Genomic DNA, 21,163 nt, shown 5'->3' with positions numbered 1-21,163 from the left:
GGTTTCTGGTCTTGATCAACAGTGGTCAAAAAGGGTAAGGAGAAAATGGAGTTCAGGAGATTAACCCTATCACTCATTCTACACGTTTAATTCATCACATATGTAAGAATACATTTGCCCAGGCATTGCTCAAGTTGGCCTTTACATCCCTGTTTGAAGAGATACATGCCTAGATGGTCATTTTAGCCATTATTATCCATAGGCTTTTCAAATTATCTGCTGCCTGTTTAGTGAATATGTTTACACAATCAACACAAATCTCCAACCCATCAGCCCCCTCACATCATTCTCTAATATTACCTGACCCAACAGAAATTATTTTTTTAGTTGGCAGTCCTGGTGCCAGGAAGGCGAAGTGTTCATCGTACTGCTTGTAAAATGCAAGTCATCGCTGAGCCTGATAGAAAGGATATTTAATATCGTTACAATAAGTGATTACTGATAAAGCTTTGTGTTTCCCAGTATGTTAACGCCTTCAACCATTTGTCCTTTTTGTTTGGGGTGTCACTGGAGGTGCGTTCAGTTCACTTGAACGTTTTGCTACGTGGCGGAACGATTTGTACTTCACTACACGTGTCTGCAAAACATTCAACAGACTTCGGGGTACGTTTGGTAGGTGTGGTGAGCGTTCTTGGTGGGTTTCAATTAATCCCGCCTGGTCGCCAGTGTACGTGTATTTTGTATCCGCTGAAAATGGAATCGATTCGATTTGGAAGCGGGTTGGCTCCTAGGCATGAGCCATGTTCAAAGCCTACAGCGAAGTCTGCTCAAAACAGAAGTGACATAATTAAGCACATGTAGTAATGACTAAGATTCTGCGTTTCCCATGCAAAAGGGTTAATGCTGCCTTGAGAAAATGATCGAGCGGTGCAGATTATAGTTCGATTTGAGAATGGTGCGCCTCCCTCCGCTTTCGCCAGGTGCCCCGCGGCTCAGCATAATCAAAATCTTCCCATTATACCTCAGTGATGCTAGGTGTGGCTTGAAGCAATGAGTGCCGTATTTAAAGGGCAGTAGCCATGCTGACAGCGTTCCCCATCCCCGTTTTTCAACTGGTTGTTCAGTACATATCAATTGAACGTCAAAACGTACTGAACTCAGACCAGGGAAAGCCGGGAAAGCACGACAAGCCAATCGTTATGGGGCTAATGCACGCCTCTTTAGCTTAGCTCGGCCAATCAGAGTGTGTGATTCTGAAGGGAGTGCCCCATCCCCCACTAAACCGCCCTGCCAAGCTGTAGTTTAGGAAGTTAATGACGTCTCTGCATTTGCAGGCCGCCGACGCAGGGTTGGGTTTCTATTTTCACAGCCGGGATTCGGGGGGAACAGCAACATGGAGCCGGAGATGGAGGACAACACGTTGGAATTAATGGTAAGCGTTGGTGAGATTTAGGTCCCCGGGGTTGCTATTGGGCTCGAAAAGGAACCGTGGATCCTTGAATCGAAGGCTGGCGGGGTACCAATTCGAACCGACGGTCATGAGAGCTGGAGGAAAGATGAGGGAGTGCCTGAAAGAGCAATGTTTTTCCTTGAGTATCCTGGTCCAGCGATTGACTAGGTCGTCGACACCTAACTATATTTCAAAGTGACAGGACAGTCTATTCCCTTTCCAGTGGATCATTTGAACCAGTAACATGTAAAAAAACAACAACAAAAAAACAAGTCGAAATGTTACTGAAAGTCGTCCGCTGCAGAAAGCCAAGATTTTCGGGGTAGCGTTTCACTGCAGTGACGCTGCGCCACACGGCCCAGTGTGTCATAGTTAGTTAGCTAACTAGTTAGCCTGTTAGCTATGGACACAACATACATGACTAGCTATAAACATGTATATTAAGATCATCATATAAACAGAATGAAGCGTGTTGCCCCCACCCCTCTTCAATGTCGATATGCTATTGTAGCTAGTGTGCGTGTTTATAAAGCTGCGTAGAAGGAAGTGGGCATCAACATTAACTAGTTAGAAAGATGTATTTAAATGGTTAACTCCATTACTAACGTAGCTAGTAGTTTGGCACCCTGACATTATGGTGTTGTGATTCATTAATCATTTCAATTTACTTGACACTCAGTAGCTTCATTTTGACAGCTACATAAATGCCAGCTGTCTAAGTTAGCTAGCTATTGATGTTTGGTTTTTCATCTTGTCATCGTTCAATTTACCAAGGTAGCTAACGTTAGTTCGCAGTATTCGTTGGTAGCTGATTAGCTAGTTAGCTGAACTAGACACATTTTATTTCGGGGGGTTATAGCTGTTGGCCCATAGTTCTAGTTTGTTAGTGGTTGGTCTTAAATCATTTTTGCTGTAAACAGAGTTTATAGTAGAGTAAGGGGGATACCTAGTCAGTTGTACAACTGAAATGTCTTGCCTTCAACTGAAATGTCTTGCGTAAGCCTGATATTTACAGTAAAAGGGTCTGATCAAAAGTAACTGATTTGGTTCCAGCCAGCAGAGAAAGTGAAATTCCACAGAACAAGACTGTCTCCTCACACCACAGCAAGGATGGCATTACTTTCATGCTGAATCAGAAATTAGTAATACTCTCTGAAGTGATTCATTCACCTGTAACTAACTAATGAATCTGTCAGGACTTGAGTTTTCCATTTTCCTATTTAGTTAAACCTCACCCCCCCCTCTAAAACACAACTACTTTAAAATTAGCCCTGCAAGTAAACTACATTGGACTTGAGTTAGGACATGTTCCATGTTCCTGATCTATTTACCCTCCGGCCTACCCAGGTGTAGCCTTTCCCCAACCTAGGCCATATTATATGGCCTACTTTCACTGAATTGTTTTGCAATGTACACTCATGTTGGGTTTGTTCTAGATTGTTTTCTGTGTGTCTGCATTTTGTCCCTATGTAAATCACTAACCACTTCCATAGTGTGAGGAGGGCAGGGCATTAACAACAATCAGAGGGCAGAAAATTGACCAACATGCCTGTTGCCCCTCCCACTCCTCTTCCTATCCCCACCCACTTCATGTCTAATAATGCTTTTGTATGTCTAACTATGCCTTGTGTTTGAAAGTGTGTGTGTGTTTTTGCGCTCACTGTGCAAATGTGCTTGTAGTTCTAATACTGGTTTTCCCCTCACTACCCCCAACTCCTCCTCCCTTCTCTTCTCCTCATCCTCACACACTTGTTTGGTTACACATCTCTCCTCAACACCAATCTATTCTTTCCTCTCCTATTCTGTTTGGTCATCGTTGTCTTCACTCTATTTCTCCCACTTTTTTTTATTTTAATCTACGTATTCTTTCCCTCTGTCTCCGACCCTCTTCCTTCTGCTGCGGTCTTATCTATCATCTAAACCTCATCTCCTTTCCTCCCCTTCATCTCCCTTGTTCCCTCATATCTTTTCCTCTCTCTCCTCATCTCCCTTTCTCTCCCCCCCCTGTCTCATTCCTGTTTTCTCTCCTTTCATTCCTCTCCTCTCTCTCTCTCACAGAGCTCTGTGCCTCGCTCTCTCTGGCTGGGCTGCTCCTCGGTGGCAGAGAGTTTGTGTGCACTCAGGTGCCTGCAGAGCATCCCCTCTACCCGGGCTCACAACCAGGTTCTGCTACTCTCTCCTCTTAATTCTGACCGACCTACCTGCTGCCCCACTCTCTCTTCCCTCCTCTTCACCCCCTAACACCACACCACCACGTACTGTGTCCTGCATCCTCCCATTGGCCCTTTTGCCTTCCCGCCTCTCCCTCCCCCAAAATCTGCTCTTCTCTCAGGCACCTCTCTGGCATCTTCTGCTCCAAGGTAGATCCAGGCCAGCTTCCAAAAGATTGCTAACGTTACTCCATAAACTGAACATTGATGATAAACCACTGTGAGCGTAATAGGCTAATACATGAATCACAGGAACAGGCTTCTATCAAGCCTGGCCAAACCTAGCAAGTACTGATCGAAGTGAAAGTTAAGCTTCCGGTAGCTAGGCTACGTCTCTCCCTCCCTCGCAACTGTAAAGAGGAAGTGTTTTATGTTTTTATTTTTTATAAAACAAACAAATAAGCCAGATTCTGTGGTTATTGCACAACTTCATCTGGTAAAAATTGTTCAGTTAATCTGAATCAGAATTGCGGAGTTGGCTGTGGGGACAATAAGGATAGTTTAACAGAGCATGTTGCCTGGGGAGCAGTGTGAGGTTGCCTGGAGGTGTGTAGAACTGGGGGTGCTCACCCTGCTTGTTAGGCGTAGCGAGGCTCCGTGGTATGCTTGCCTGGGTGTCACTTGCTGCCTGCCCCTATGGCCTAGGCTGCTCACTCTACACCACCGGTCTGTCTGCTTTGTACTGAACTGCTACATTTACATTTAAGTCATTTAGCAGACGCTCTTATCCAGAGCGTGTCTGCATCATCCCTGACCTGGTCTGTGTACCCGTCTGTCTGTGTACCCGTCTGTCTGTGTACCCGTCTGTCTGTCCTGTTACTATTGGTTTAAAACAGTGGTCACCAACTGGTTGATCAACTGGTCGATGTCCAAGGCGTTCCTAGTTGATCACCAAACATTATTTTTTGTTGAGTTAGCAGTCCTAGTGCCGGGAATGCCAAGTGTTCCCATTTTTAGCCATTTAATGTATCTGAAGGTAGAACTACCCTACCCAGCAGGCCCAGAGCATAAATCAAGCGCCCTTATAGGCCTACCACTGGCCAATCAGATAGCTCGGATCACCACGTCTGAACAGTTTCCTGGAGCCATAGACTGTAAAAAGAAGCCTGGAACACACCGCAAAGTTGATACTGTGAGATTTCCAAACTTTTTAAAACGATGGCTAGAGAGACTCAATGAATACATAAAAGAGCTGCTGTTTTTGAGCAAGGTCATGTTTAAGTTATTTCAGCACTGTCAAGACTGTTCGTGCATTTCATAGCTTATAAAATGCGTTGTTCTCCCTACTTCCACTCACCCTACAACCAGCACTGCAGCTGTAATGAGTAAAGCAAAGTGTTCCCATAAGTTTGTATTGTTAATATTAGCGCCTTGGCTTTTTTAAATATCGAGGAATATTTAAATTTTTCTGATCGTAGGAGTAACATGAACTGGTGCACGAGACAGAAAAAATGCAGTGCAACTTGAGTTTCGCCATCAGCTGGAAGACTATACCCTTTTCTCAGCGGAGGGTGGCGGGACAGTGACTCGGGTGAGAGGCAGCCTAACCACTGCTCCCTCCCTCCCCTCAGACTGATCATCAGATGCAGGTCATCAGTCCAGTAAAAAAAAGAAAGTGAATTCTTATGCTCCCTTAGCTGTGCCTCAAGTAAAACAACAAATGATTTATTAACTTTTTACATTTCAAAATGTTCTGAGAAGAACAACATTGGCAGGGCCATTCAAGCAGTGATAATGTATTGAGCCTGTGGCTTAATGCACAAACCTCATTGCTACAGAACTGTTTTTAATTGGTTAATATTGCATAGGCATTACTTTTTGTACGTCCTTTTTCTTAATGTAAAATAAAAATCGTTACTCAAAGGTTGGTGACCACGAGTCTAAAGCGATACAGTGCAATATGATTTTTGCAGATGAGGTAGCACGTCTATCCTCTGAAACAAATACCTTGTATGGTTGTCTTCTACCGACATCCATACACACCTGGAGAGGGCTCTCAATAGTCTGACTGGTTCAGATGAAGTGTGTGTAAGGGACACAGACATATTATAAACCTGTGCTATCGTTTCTCCATACAGAACACGCCAGTTGTTGTTGTCGTCTCTCCATACAGAACACGCCAGTTGTTGTCGTCTCTCCATACAGAACACGCCAGTCATGTTGTTGTCGTTTCTCCATACAGAACACGTCAGTCATGTTGTTGTCGTCTCTCCATACAGAACACGCCAGTCATGTTGTCGTCTCTCCATACAGAACACGTCAGTCATGTTGTCGTCTCTCCATACAGAACACGTCAGTCATGTTGTCGTCTCTCCATACAGAACACGTCAGTCATGTTGTCGTCTCTCCATACAGAACACGTCGGTCATGTTGTTGTCGTTTCTCCATGCAGAACACGCCAGTCATGTTGTTGTCGTCTCTCCATACAGAACACGTCAGTCATGTTGTTGTCGTTTCTCCATACAGAACACGTCAGTCATGTTGTTGTCGTTTCTCCATACAGAACACGCCAGTCATGTTGTTGTCGTCTCTCCATACAGAACACGTCAGTCATGTTGTTGTCGTTTCTCCATACAGAACACGCCAGTCATGTTGTTGTCGTCTCTCCATACAGAACACGTCAGTCATGTTGTTGTCGTTTCTCCATGCAGAACACGCCAGTCATGTTGTCGTTTCTCCATACAGAACACGTCAGTCATGTTGTTGTCGTTTCTCCATACAGAACACGCCAGTCATGTTGTCGTTTCTCCATGCAGAACACACCAGTCATGTTGTTGTCGTTTCTCCATGCAGAACACGCCAGTCATGTTGTCGTTTCTCCATACAGAACACGCCAGTCATGTTGTCGTTTCTCCATACAGAACACGCCAGTCATGTTGTCGTTTCTCCATACAGAACACGCCAGTCATGTTGTCGTTTCTCCATACAGAACACGTCAGTCATGTTGTCGTTTCTCCATGCAGAACACGTCAGTCATGTTGTCGTCGCTTCTCCATACAGAACACGCCAGTCATGTTGTCGTCGTTTCTCCATACAGAACACGCCAGTCATGTCGTCGTTTCTCCAAACAGAACACGCCAGTCATGTTGTCGTTTCTCCATACAGAACACGCCAGTCATGTTGTCGTTTCTCCATACAGAACACGCCAGTCATGTTGTCGTTTCTCCATACAGAACACGCCAGTCATGTTGTCGTTTCTCCATACAGAACACGCCAGTCATGTTGTCGTTTCTCCATACAGAACACGTCAGTCATGTTGTTGTCGTTTCTCCATACAGAACACGCCAGTCATGTTGTCGTCGTTTCTCCATACAGAACACGCCAGTCATGTTGTCGTCGTCTCTCCATACAGAACACGTCAGTCATGTTGTCGTTTCTCCATACAGAACACGCCAGTCATGTTGTCGTTTCTCCATACAGAACACGTCAGTCATGTTGTTGTCGTTTCTCCATACAGAACACGCCAGTCATGTTGTTTCTCCATACAGAACACGCCAGTCATGTTGTTGTCGTTTCTCCATACAGAACACGCCAGTCATGTTGTTGTCGTCTCTCCATACAGAACACGTCAGTCATGTTGTTGTCGTTTCTCCATACAGAACACGCCAGTCATGTTGTTGTCGTTTCTCCATACAGAACACGCCAGTCATGTTGTCGTTTCTCCATACAGAACACGTCAGTCATGTTGTTGTCGTTTCTCCATACAGAACACGCCAGTCATGTTGTTTCTCCATACAGAACACGCCAGTCATGTTGTTGTCGTTTCTCCATACAGAACACGCCAGTCATGTTGTTGTCGTCTCTCCATACAGAACACGTCAGTCATGTTGTTGTCGTTTCTCCATACAGAACACGCCAGTCATGTTGTTGTCGTTTCTCCATACAGAACACGCCAGTCATGTTGTCGTTTCTCCATGCAGAACACGTCAGTCATGTTGTTGTCGTTTCTCCATGCAGAACACGTCAGTCATGTTGTTGTCGTTTCTCCATACAGAACACGCCAGTCATGTTGTTGTCGTCTCTCCATACAGAACACGTCAGTCATGTTGTTGTCGTCTCTCCATACAGAACACGCCAGTCATGTTGTTGTCGTCTCTCCATACAGAACACGTCAGTCATGTTGTTGTCGTTTCTCCATGCAGAACACGCCAGTCATGTTGTTGTCGTTTCTCCATGCAGAACACGCCAGTCATGTTGTCGTTTCTCCATACAGAACACGCCAGTCATGTTGTCGTTTCTCCATACAGAACACGTCAGTCATGTTGTCGTTTCTCCATGCAGAACACGTCAGTCATGTTGTCGTCGTTTCTCCATACAGAACACGCCAGTCATGTCGTCGTTTCTCCAAACAGAACACGCCAGTCATGTTGTCGTTTCTCCATACAGAACACGCCAGTCATGTTGTCGTTTCTCCATACAGAACACGCCAGTCATGTTGTCGTTTCTCCATACAGAACACGCCAGTCATGTTGTCGTTTCTCCATACAGAACACGTCAGTCATGTTGTTGTCGTTTCTCCATACAGAACACGTCAGTCATGTTGTTGTCGTTTCTCCATACAGAACACGCCAGTCATGTTGTCGTCGTTTCTCCATACAGAACACGCCAGTCATGTTGTCGTCGTCTCTCCATACAGAACACGTCAGTCATGTTGTCGTTTCTCCATACAGAACACGCCAGTCATGTTGTCGTTTCTCCATACAGAACACGTCAGTCATGTTGTTGTCGTTTCTCCATACAGAACACGCCAGTCATGTTGTTTCTCCATACAGAACACGCCAGTCATGTTGTTGTCGTTTCTCCATACAGAACACGCCAGTCATGTTGTCGTCGTCTCTCCATACAGAACACGCCAGTCATGTTGTCGTCGTTTCTCCATACAGAACACGCCAGTCATGTTGTCGTCGTTTCTCCATACAGAACACGCCAGTCATGTTGTCGTCGTTTCTCCATACAGAACACGCCAGTCATGTTGTCGTCGTTTCTCCATACAGAACACGTCAGTCATGTTGTCGTCGTTTCTCCATACAGAACACGCCAGTCATGTTGTCGTCGTTTCTCCATACAGAACACGCCAGTCATGTTGTCGTCGTTTCTCCATACAGAACACGCCAGTCATGTTGTCGTCGTTTCTCCATACAGAACACGCCAGTCATGTTGTCGTCGTTTCTCCATACAGAACACGCCAGTCATGTTGTCGTCGTTTCTCCATACAGAACACGCCAGTCATGTTGTCGTCGTTTCTCCATACAGAACACGCCAGTCATGTTGTCGTCGTTTCTCCATACAGAACACGCCAGTCATGTTGTCGTCGTTTCTCCATACAGAACACGCCAGTCATGTTGTCGTCGTTTCTCCATACAGAACACGCCAGTCATGTTGTCGTCGTTTCTCCATACAGAACACGCCAGTCATGTTGTCGTCGTTTCTCCATACAGAACACGCCAGTCATGTTGTCGTCGTTTCTCCATACAGAACACGCCAGTCATGTTGTCGTCGTTTCTCCATACAGAACACGCCAGTCATGTTGTCGTCGTTTCTCCATACAGAACACGTCAGTCATGTTGTCACGCCAGTCATGTTGTCGTTTCTCCATACAGAACACGCCAGTCATGTTGTCGTCGTTTCTCCATACAGAACACGCCAGTCATGTTGTCGTCGTTTCTCCATACAGAACACGCCAGTCATGTTGTCGTCGTTTCTCCATACAGAACACGCCAGTCATGTTGTCGTCGTTTCTCCATACAGAACACGTCAGTCATGTTGTCGTCGTTTCTCCATACAGAACACGCCAGTCATGTTGTCGTCGTTTCTCCATACAGAACACGCCAGTCATGTTGTCGTCGTTTCTCCATACAGAACACGCCAGTCATGTTGTCGTCGTTTCTCCATACAGAACACGCCAGTCATGTTGTCGTCTCTCCATACAGAACACGCCAGTCATGTTGTCGTCTCTCCATACAGAACACGCCAGTCATGTTGTTGTTTCTCCATACAGAACACGTCAGTCATGGAGTCCCAGAACCACGTAGACGACCTCTCCCCAAAGAAAACCACAATTCTCACCAAGGTGTGTGTAGGTGGATTATGTGTATGTGTATGTCATCTATGTAATGTGTTTTAGAGATTAAATCATAAAATGTATCAATCGTCCTTGAAAAACACTGTGAAAATGTGAAATTATATTTTAGTGGGAAGGGAACTCTATGTGCATTTGTGTGTGTTAGGGATGTGCATCTTTCCTATTCAAGACGATTGGATCCGTATTTAGAGACATGGTCTACTATACAGGAACGATACGTTTTAGTTTGAAATGATTCGGTTTAACTGTAGAACGATACTATTTGATGCATTAGTATTTGTTGCGTAAACATTTTCAGTTTTTAAATTAAAATCTACTGCAGATGGAGCTCATGAGCTGTTACTCCATAGACAAACACTGGCAGTAGAATGGCCTTTCTGAAGAACTGTGACATTAAACGTGGCATCGTCATAGGATGCCACCTTTCCAACAAGTCAGTTTGTCGTGTTTCTGCCCTGCTGAACTGCCCCAGTCAACTGTAAGTGCTGTTATTGTGAAATGGAAACGTCTCGGAGCAACAACGGCTCAGCCGAGAAGTGGTAGGCCACACAAGCTCACAACGGGACCGTTGAGTGCTGAAGCGAGTAAAAATCGTCTGTCCTCGTTTGCAACACTCACTACAGAGTTCCAAACTGCCTCTGAAAGCAACATCAGCACAATAACTGTTCGGGGAGAGCTTAATGAAATGTGTTTCCTTGGCTAAGCAGCTGCACACAGGCCCAAGATCACCATTCCCAATGCCAAGCGTCGGCTGGAGTGGTGTAAAGCTCGCTGCCATTGGACTCTGGAGCAGTGGAAACACTTTCTTTGAAGTGATGAATCATGCTAAACCATCTGGCAGTCCGACAGACTAATCTAGGTTTGGCAGATGCCAGGAGAACGTGCTAACTAAAGTTTGGTGGATGAGGAATAATGGTCTGAGGCTGTTTTTCATGGTTCTGGCCCCTTAGTTCCAGTGAAGGACAATGTTAATGCTACAGAATACAAAGACATTCTAGATGATTCTGTGCTTCCAACTTTGTGGCAACAGTTTGGGAATGCCCTTTCCTGTTTCAGCATGACAATGCCCCCGTGGACAAAGCGAGGACCGTACAGAAATAGTTTGTCAAGATTGTTGTGGAAGAACCACTACCACTGTCAGATTAGAGCCATACGGGACACTAGGCATCTACCGACCCACTACCACTGTCAGATTAGAGCCATACGGAACACTAGGCATCTACCGACCCACTACCACTGTCAGATTAGAGCCATACGGGACACTAGGCATCTACCGACCCACTACCACTGTCAGATTAGAGCCATACGGGACACTAGGCATCTACCACCCCACTACCACTGTCAGATTAGAGCCATACGGGACACTAGGCATCTACCGACCCACTACCACTGTCAGATTAGAGCCATAGGGGACACTAGGCATCTACCACCCCACTACCACTGTCAGATTAGAGCCATACGGGACACTAGGCATCTACCGACCCAGTACCACTGTCAGATTAGAGCCATACGGGACACTAGGCATCTACCGACCCACTACCACTGTCAGATTAGAGCCATACGGGACACTAGGCATCTACCGACCCACTACCACTGTCAGATTAGAGCCATACGGGACACTAGGCATCTACCGACCCACTACCACTGTCAGATTAGAGCCATACGGGACACTAGGCATCTACCACCCCACTACCACTGTCAGATTAGAGCCATACGGGACACTTGGCATCTACCGACCCAGTACCACTGTCAGATTAGAGCCATACGGGACACTAGGCATCTACCGACCCAGTACCACTGTCAGATTAGAGCCATACGGGACACTAGGCATCTACCGACCCACTACCACTGTCAGATTAGAGCCATACGGGACACTAGGCATCTACCACCCCACTACCACTGTCAGATTAGAGCCATACAGACACTAGGCATCTACCACCCCACTACCACTGTCAGATTAGAGCCATACGGGACACTAGGCATCTACCGACCCACTACCACTGTCAGATTAGAGCCATACGGGACACTAGGCATCTACCGACCCACTGTCAGGTGCAGATGTAAGATCTGGAGCAGGTCGTCTACCTCGCGTTGGTCAGCGTGAGAAGCTGTGCTCAGGTTGACTAGGCTACTGATATTGACTGGGGTTGTTTAGCATGCAAAAAGACAGCTAACTGACTGTCAGTTACATGCAGTGCTACACTGAAGGAGAGGACGCATCAGTTGTCACTAAAGATGAGGTGTTTTCAGAAAGTAGAAAGAAAGTAAAACGAGGAACAACAAAAGACGTGAACCAGCAATTCCTAAAGTTTGAATCGATTTTCTGACCGACTGATGCTACATTTGGGTTGGTTTGTGGTCCGCTTACCAATGCACTTGTTTTAAACATTTGAATCGGGGAGCGATGCGTATCAGGGAGTCATTACATCCCGTGTGTGTGTCAGTAACCCCTCTGTCCTCTCCCTGTCAGCTTAGTAATGGTCCTGTAATGACAGGCTCTCGTAAGCGTCCGTCAGAGGGGAACTGTGACAAGGAGAAGGAGCAGTGCATCGCCCTGTTTGACCAGTGGTCTGAGACTGACCAGGTGGAGTTTGTAGAACACCTCATCTCCCATATGTGCCACTACCAACACGGCCACATCAACTCCTACCTCAAACCCATGCTTCAACGTGACTTCATCACAGCACTGCCAGGTAACACACACACATACACACACGTTAAGGTTCTCCAACAAACTCATTTGAATGCTTACAACACACACCACTGACTTCTGAACTCTCACACACTCATCCACACACATTCAGATCTTCTCCCACACGGAGTCACACTTGCACCTTCTTTCTCCCTCTCTGTATTTCTCTCTAGCCCAGGGTCTGGACCACATAGCAGAGAACATCCTGTCGTTCCTGGACGCACAGTCTCTGTGCTCCGCGGAGCTGGTGTGTAAGGAGTGGCAGAGGGTGATCTCAGAGGGCATGCTCTGGAAGAAACTCATAGAACGCATGGTGCGCACAGACCCCCTCTGGAAGGGCCTGTCCGAGAGGCACCAGTGGTGAGCGGGCACACACTCAAACAATTTCACTTCTTTTGAATTCTGAAATTTGAGTTCTCATTGGCTTAATGTTCTGTCCGTCATCTAAGGGAGAAGTATCTGTTCAAGAACCGAACGACAGAAGTCCCGCCCAACTCCTACTACCACTCCCTCTACCCCAAGATCATCCAGGACATAGAGGTAAGACTGGAGCTCCGTCCACAAACAAACCCTAGCCCTTTGGTTTCATAGGGCTCTGGTGTAAAGTAGTGTGCTCTAGAGGGAATGCAATTTGGAAGTGTGTTGTGTACCTATAGACTTTGAAAAGGCTGATTACCTTGATGGAAAAGAGATCCTTTTTCTCTCTCACCTTGTTGTTCTCTCTCCATCTCTTGTTTTTCCTCGCTCACATATCCACTCATTTCTCTCTCTTCTCTACCTGCCCTGTTGTCTTGTGTATCCCTTCTCTCTTCTTCCCATTCCCTGTGAACCCCCCCTGGTCTTCTCTCCTCTTTCTGTGTAGACTATTGAGGCTAACTGGCGGTGTGGCAGACACAACCTGCAGAGGATCCAGTGTCGGTCAGAGAACAGTAAAGGAGTCTATTGCCTCCAGTACGACGACGATAAGATCATCAGTGGCCTTAGAGACAACTCCATAAAGGTGTGTGTGCGACTGTGCTTATCTTTTTGACAGGACAAGATGGATGAATCATCATGGTATTTATTACCTTTGAAATGAAACAGCAGCTTGTCTTTCTCCGAGAACAGACAATAATTAAAATATGAAAGGAGTAATTGTTCCACTCATCTTTCCTGGAGGGAGAAAGGGAGGGGCGTGAGGATTTGTCTTTATTCTTTTAGAGGGGGGGGGGGGGACTGTGTCTGACTGAGGTACCCAGGAAAGGGCTAGCCTGCCCAGCTCCAGAGCTGCAGTACAAAGAGATGCCTCCACACTGCAGGGAAATGGAGCATGCTCAATACTCTGAGACCAGCTCATTCTTACCCTGACCTAAATCTCCTGCTCTCTGTTTCTCTGTCTCTGTGTGTGTAGATCTGGGACAAGCAGTCTCTGGAGTGTCTGAAGATCCTGACCGGTCATACAGGCTCTGTGCTCTGTCTGCAGTATGATGAGAGAGTCATTGTCACTGGCTCCTCCGACTCCACTGTCAGGTATGACCCAGCTGTCATCATACACGCACGCTTAGGCTTCGTCCGAATGGCACCTATTCACTCTGTAGTGCACTAGTTTTGACCAGGACCTATAGGTTTCACTACTGTATATGGAGAATACAGTGGCATTTTGGGACACCTTTATGATACCTCCACACCTATCTAACTGCGATATGACTTCTTCACCGTCCGCTCCATGGAAATACACATAATCCCTACATTAGCATCCTAGAAACGTGACTAAAAAGTCACGATAGCCAACCGTGTCGGTGTGCATCCGTCTCCACATCGCTCTGTTTTACCCCATTCCTTTAGCCATCTGTGATCTGTCTTCAATCACTGTCCCAAATGGCAGCTTATTCCCTATGAAATGCATTGCTTTTGACCAGGGCCCAGAGGGATCTGGTCTAAAGTAATGCACTATGTAGGGAATAGCGTACCATTTGGGACGCGATCACACACTGCGTCACGGTTATTTTCAACTGTCACACTAGCCAGCCCTCTGAGGAGCCAAACATGGAGAGACTTCTGGTTGCACTCTGCCTTGAGATTTCGCTATATGTCTGAGAACTTCCTCCTCACGTATTATAGCTAGTGTGTTACACTGCGCTATCCACCATCTGTGAATGCCAGTCTCTACCACACTTCATACAGTCTTGTGCAATTGTCTGTAAACACACACTGATTGTAGGCATTGCCTGAAGAGCGCTTTTTCAATTAAATCGTCAACAGTTGCCACCCTCCAGGGTAGGTCTATCTTTGACAGGGTATAAATTGTGACGGACTGTTGATGATCGTCAAGATGGTTAGCTAACATTTTCACAATGCTCAACATGAGGCAAGACTGTGTGCCAACACATGGCAGTGCCTGCTGCATACGGACACTCAACCTTCACACACTCATTACTTCACTCTCCCATAGAGGTATCCAAGGAAAATGTGTCTTCACTTCCTTAGCAGCGGCTTGACGGGCACTTGATTCCAGTGTGTGTTCTGAGTGCGTGTTTGATCCCCTCAGTGGAACTCAATCGAAACGTTCTTAATGGCTGGTCCGTGTGTGTGACTGGGACTCGGCGTTGTTTTCACCAATAAGTCCCCCCCCCCATCATATCCCTCTTGCCCTTGACACTCTCTCTCCTCCCCCTCCCTATCATATCCCTCTTGCCCTTGACACTCTCTCTCCTCCCCCCATCATATCCCTCTTGCCCTTGACACTCCCCCCCCTCCCTATCATATCCCTCTTGCCCTTGACACTCTCTCCTCCCCCTCCCTATCATATCCCTCTTGCCCTTGACACTCTCCCCCTCCCTATCATATCCCTCTTGCCCTTGACACTCCCCCCTCCCTATCATATCACTCTTGCCCTTGACACTCTCCCCCCCTCCCTATCATATCCCTCTTGCCCTTGACACTCTCTCTCCCCCCCTCCCTATCATATCCCTCTTGCCCTTGACACTCTCCCCCCCATCATATCCCTCTTGCCCTTGACACTCTCCCCCCCTCCCTATCATATCCCTCTTGCCCTTGACACTCTCTCTCCCCCTCCCTATCATATCCCTCTTGCCCTTGACACTCTCCCCCCTATCATATCCCTCTTGCCCTTGACACTCTGCCCCCCCCTCCCTATCATATCCCTCTTGCCCTTGACACTCTCTCCCCCTCCCTATCATATCCCTCTTGCCCTTGACACTCCCCCCCTCCCTATCATATCCCTCTTGCCCTTGACACACTCCCCCCTCCCTATCATATCCCTCTTGCCCTTGACACTGCCCCCCCCCTCCCTATCATATCCCTCTTGCCCTTGACACTCTCCCCCTCCCTATCATACACTCTCCCCCCTCCCTATCATATCCCTCTTGCCCTTGACACTCTCTCTCCTCCCCCTCCCTTGCCCTTGACACTCTCTCCCCCTCCCTATCATATCCCTCTTGCCCTTGACACTCTCTCCCCCCTCCCTATCATATCCCTCTTGCCCTTGACACTCCCCCCTCCCTATCATATCCCTCTTGCCCTTGACACTCTCTCCCCCTCCCTATCATATCCCTCTTGCCCTTGACACTCTCCCCCCCCTCCCTATCATATCCCTCTTGCCCTTGACACTCTCCCCCTCCCTATCATATCACTCTTGCCCTTGACACTCTCTCCCCCCCTATCATATCCCTCTTGCCCTTGACACTCTCCCTCCCCCCTATCATATCCCTCTTGCCCTTGACACTCTCCTCCCCCCTCCCCCCCTCCCTATCATATCCCTCTTGCCCTTGACACTCCCCCCTCCCTATCATATCCCTCTTGCCCTTGACACTCCCCCCTCCCTATCATATCCCTCTTGCCCTTGACACTCTCTCCCCCCTCCCTATCATATCCCTCTTGCCCTTGACACTCTCTCTCCTCCCCTCCCTTGCCCTTGACACTCTCTCCCCCTCCCTATCATATCCCTCTTGCCCTTGACACTCCCCTATCATATCCTCCCCCCTCCCTATCATATCCCTCTTGCCCTTGACACTCTCCCCCCCTCCCTATCATATCCCTCTTGCCCTTGACACTCCCCCCCCCCCTATCATATCCCTCTTGCCCTTGACACTCCCCCCTCCCCCTATCATATCCCTCTTGCCCTTGACACTCCCCCCTCCCCCTATCATATCCCTCTTGCCCTTGACACTCCCCCCTCCCTATCATATCCCTCTTGCCCTTGACACCCTATCCCCTCTTGCCCCCCCTATCATATCCCTCTTGCCCTTGACACTCCCCCCCTCCCCCCCCTATCATATCCCTCTTGCCCTTGACACTCCCCCCTCCCCCTATCATATCCCTCTTGCCCTTGACACTTCCCCCCCCCTCCCCATCATATCCCTCTTGCCCTTGACACTCTCTCTCTCCCCCCTCCCTATCATATCCCTCTTGCCCTTGACACTCTCCCCCCCTCCCCATCATATCCCTCTTGCCCTTGACACTCTCTCTCCTCCCCCGTCAGGGTGTGGGACGTGACGTCAGGTGAAGTACTGAACACTCTGATCCATCACAACGAGGCGGTGCTCCACCTGCGCTTCTGCAACGGTCTGATGGTGACGTGTTCCAAGGACCGCTCCATCGCCGTGTGGGACATGGCCTCGCCCACCGACATCAGCCTCCGGCGCGTCCTCGTGGGGCACCGAGCCGCCGTCAACGTGGTCGACTTCGACGACAAATACATTGTGTCGGCGTCTGGAGACCGCACCATTAAGGTGTGATGGGTGTGTGGGAGAACGGCGCGATTAGATCAATCTTGGTATATAGAATATGGGGCTTCTGTGTATGTTTGTGCACATTGAGTATTTCAATGTCTATACAGTAGTGGATATTGGTTTTTCATGTTCATATTTATGTGGGGCATCATATCGGAGTGTCTCTGCTGCCCCCTGCAGGTGTGGAGCACCAGTACGTGTGAGTTTGTGCGCACTCTAAACGGACACAAGCGAGGCATCGCCTGCCTGCAGTACAGAGACCGACTAGTGGTCAGCGGCTCCTCGGACAACACCATACGGTAGGGGAGTGTGTATTCTAGTTTCACTAGGTTTACGGGGTGCTGTGGGACTGGTGTCTGAGTAAAATGTCTGTCGGTCATGAGACAGGGTTCGCACAAGGTGCTTGGAAGTGCTTAAATCAAGGTACTGGAGTCCCTTGAAAATCAGACATTTTCTCAAGTTGTTTCTTGAAGAACAGATAATGATTAAATATGTCGGAGTAATGTATTGGTCTTGCAAATTAATTTCCAGGCAGACAATGTAGTTTTATTTCCTCACGTGTTTTGCATTCTGGTTTCCAGGCGAGCGCTCGCTCATTCCACCCACACTGCCACTCAGCCAGGCAGGTACAGAACTGATTGATCAGGTGCTGCCAAACGTCACATTGATAGCTAAAATGCTGGGCAAATGTAGATTCAATGCTACCTTTTGTGCGCATGGAAAAGGTCTAGGATCTTTTATTTCAGCTCATGAAACATCGACCAACACTTTTTAAATGTTTTTTTTTTTTATATAATTGTTCAGTGTAGTTTACCCACCTTTTTACCACATCACTGGACCCAACCAACCCACACCGTGTAAGAAATGCGTCGGACTTTGTCGTTACGGGCATGGGTGAATCGGCCCTGGAGAGCCACATGAAGGGGGGTCCCTGGAGAGCCACATGAAGGGGGGCCTGGAGAGCCACATGAAGGGGGGCCCTGGAGAGCCACACATGAGGGGGGCCCTGGAGAGCCACAGGGGGGGCCCTGAAGGGGGGGCCCTGGAGAGCCACACACGAAGGGGGGCCCTGGAGCCACACGGCGGGGGGCCCTGGAGAGCCACACGAAGGGGGGGGCCCTGGAGAGCCACACGAAGGGGGGCCCTGGAGAGCCACACGAAGGGGGGGCCCCTGGAGAGCCACACGAGGGGGCCCTGGAGAGCCACACGAAGGGGGGCCCTGGAGAGCCACACGAAGGGGGGCCCTGGAGAGCCGAAGGGGGCCCTGAGAGCCACACGAAGGGGGGCCCTGGAGAGCCCACAGGGGGCCCCTGGAGAGCCAAGGGGGGCCCCTGGGGGAGGGGGGCCCTGGAGAGCCACACGAAGCCCCAGCCACACGAAGGGGGGGCCCTGGAGAGCCCACGAAGGGGGGCCCTGGAGAGCCACACGAAGGGGGCCCTGGAGAGCCACACGAAGGGGGGCCCTGGAGAGCCACACGAAGGGGGGCCCTGGAGAGCCACACGAAGGGGGCCCTGGCCCTGGAGAGCCACAGGGGGGCCCTGGAGAGCCACACGAGGGGGGCCCTGGAGAGCCACACGAAGGGGGGGCCCTGGAGAGCCACAAGGGGGCCGAGAGCCACACGGGGGGCCCTGGAGAGCCACACGAAGGGGGGGCCCTGGAGCCCACAGGGGGCCCGAAGGGGGGCCCTGGAGAGCCACACGAAGGGGGGCCCTGGAGAGCCACACGAGGGGGGGGGCCCTGGAGAGCCACACGAAGGGGGGCCCTGGAGCCACACAGGGGGGCCCTGGAGAGACGAAGCCACACACGGGGGGCCCTGGAGCCACACGAAGGGGGGGGCCCTGGAGAGCCACACGAAGGGGGGGGCCCTGGAGAGCCACAATGCTGTATCTTGTGCTGGCGCCAGTTCAACATTGTGACTTTTTCCCCTTCAACCTCCAGAGCTTTTTTGCTGATTGCCTCATTCACGGGACGCCCGCGATATTCTGCTTTACCAAGCAGCAGGCTCCTAGCTATTAAATAGTAGCTTCCCAAAGGCCCAATAAACACAGTCATTAAGCTGGAATGGTTGACTAATGTGAATAGGAAATGTGTGTTCACCAGAATCCCAAAACTCTGCTCATCACTACTATTACATCAATACTGACTGTATGTAGTGAAACAATGTATTATTGACTACAACTTTCAAGTAGTAATGAGTACAAAGTTTGTTTTGTTAAGAATGAGGTTGAAAGACCATTCTGGTGGTGACTATAAACATTTGCATAATATCAACTACTACAAATGGATGGTCCTTGAAAATAAATATTAGTGTGAGGAAGAAGTACTTGAATTTGACTGTATGAATCCTGATGAACTGTAATGTGTGTGTGCTCCAGGTTATGGGATATAGAGTGTGGAGCGTGTTTGCGCGTGTTGGAGGGTCATGAGGAACTGGTCCGCTGCATTCGCTTCGACAACAAGAGGATCGTCAGTGGTGCCTACGACGGGTGAGACACACACACACACACACAGTAAAACAGTTTACTGATTGATCGTTGTCTTCTTCCAACAAAAGCACACACACACACACACTGCTGTTCTGACCTTGTCTCCTCTCTCTTCAGTAAGATCAAGGTGTGGGATCTGCAAGCTGCTCTGGATCCACGAGCCCCAGCCAGCACCTTGTGCCTGCGCACACTGGTGGTGAGTTTCTGTGTGTGTGTCTCTGTCATGTCAAGGTGTTTGAGGTGATTGTCATGGTAAAATATGCGTCTGTTTTCAGGAGCACTCGGGACGTGTGTTCCGGCTGCAGTTTGACGAGTTCCAGATCATCAGCAGTTCCCATGACGACACCATCCTCATCTGGGACTTCTTGAATGTGTCGACCAATGGCCAGTCAGAGGGCCGGTCCCCCTCACGGACCTACACCTACATCTCCAGATAGCAGGTAAAAAACACACACTGGCTGAAACTCTGGCTTGTAGTTGCTGACCTGTCTCTGTCCTGCAGGTGGCGCCATCATACTGCAGCGAGTCCTGGAGGAGCTGATATCTGATTGGCTGATGGAGTGTGTGTTGCAGAGGCGCTCAACTCGTCTTCTTCCTCATCCTTTTGTCAGTACCCGTTTTCTGACAAGGACTCTCCCACCACACCCCTGAAACACATACACACTGCAACGTATGCACACACACACCTGCACGTTCATGTTCCATCACTGGCTTCTGTTCCCCAATCTACAATAACCCACCAACAGTGGACTAGACATATCTTACTCCTTACATTAGTAAATCCCTTCAGAAGTCCTACCTTAAGCTCTAGTTCTTCAGTGCCCAACCCTGCCTAGACATACACGGATGGATAGAGAATGACCTTGGCGCTGCAGAGTGGGAGAGAGAGACTCTTGAACTCAGCTCTGAGAGAAGGTGGATGAGAGATGGAGTGAGTAAAGCGGGGCGGGAGGAATAAAGACCCCTCTCACTCCATCTCTCCTGGTTCTTTCGCTTCGTCTGTCTGGAGTGAACACTTGTTCGGGACACACACTCAAGTGTTTGTGTGCGCGTGTGTATGGTGTGTGTGTGTGTATGGTGTGTGTGGAGACTTGGGAAATGCGGTGAAGAGACTGGGCTTGTTGCCGTGGTTGCTGAGGATACAGCATCCTGGCAACACCTTTTTGTTTTTTCTTTTTGACTCTTACATTCTTACGGTTTGTTTTTTATTATTTTGTAATTTTATTTGACAACATTTTGTTCTTATTAAAATCATACTAAGCATTGTAGTTCTCTATCTCTGTCATTCACTGTTCTATTGTCACTTTTCCTTTCCATCTCTCTGATCCTCTGTGCTTGTTATGAGAGAATCTGGAACTCTGGGCTCAGTTTAGCTGTAAACTGAGTTGTCTTGTCAAAAAATGTGTATATTAAAATGTTTTTTTTTTAAAGAAATGACATTGTGAATAAAGTACTTGTCAGTGGTGGTGCGTTGAGCCAACTAGAGTGTGTGTTACATCAGTGAGTGTACCCAGATGTTAGTCTGTGCCCTTAATGACCATTTCAACTTCATTGCAGATATGGTGAATGTCTG

The 21,163-nt window shown here is 48.5% G+C and overlaps 1 protein-coding gene across 2 annotated transcripts; it reads left to right on the top strand.

Moving 5' to 3' along the window:
- Nucleotides 1–1,241: 1,241 nt before the first annotated feature.
- On the top strand, nucleotides 1,242–20,858 carry LOC115115812 (F-box and WD repeat domain-containing 11-B). 2 transcript variants are annotated; one of them, XM_029644302.2, is made up of 13 exons: nucleotides 1,243–1,372; nucleotides 9,599–9,670; nucleotides 12,153–12,375; nucleotides 12,548–12,734; nucleotides 12,824–12,914; nucleotides 13,237–13,374; nucleotides 13,765–13,883; nucleotides 16,855–17,104; nucleotides 17,285–17,403; nucleotides 19,480–19,590; nucleotides 19,708–19,786; nucleotides 19,866–20,030; nucleotides 20,093–20,858. In XM_029644302.2, the coding sequence occupies exons 1-12, from the start codon at nucleotides 1,334–1,336 to the stop codon at nucleotides 20,025–20,027; spliced, it is 1,590 nt and encodes a 529-aa protein (XP_029500162.1). In that variant the 5' UTR covers nucleotides 1,243–1,333; the 3' UTR covers nucleotides 20,028–20,030; nucleotides 20,093–20,858. The 2 variants fall into 2 exon arrangements, with proteins under 2 accessions (XP_029500163.1, XP_029500162.1); XM_029644303.2 differs by lacking the exon at nucleotides 9,599–9,670 and having other exon boundaries at nucleotides 1,242–1,372.
- Nucleotides 20,859–21,163: the final 305 nt, after the last annotated feature.

Source organism: Oncorhynchus nerka, linkage group LG5 (genome assembly GCF_034236695.1).
Source record: "Oncorhynchus nerka isolate Pitt River linkage group LG5, Oner_Uvic_2.0, whole genome shotgun sequence".
NCBI lineage: Eukaryota > Metazoa > Chordata > Actinopteri > Salmoniformes > Salmonidae > Oncorhynchus > Oncorhynchus nerka.
This window is presented reverse-complemented; position numbering and strand designations above follow the sequence as displayed.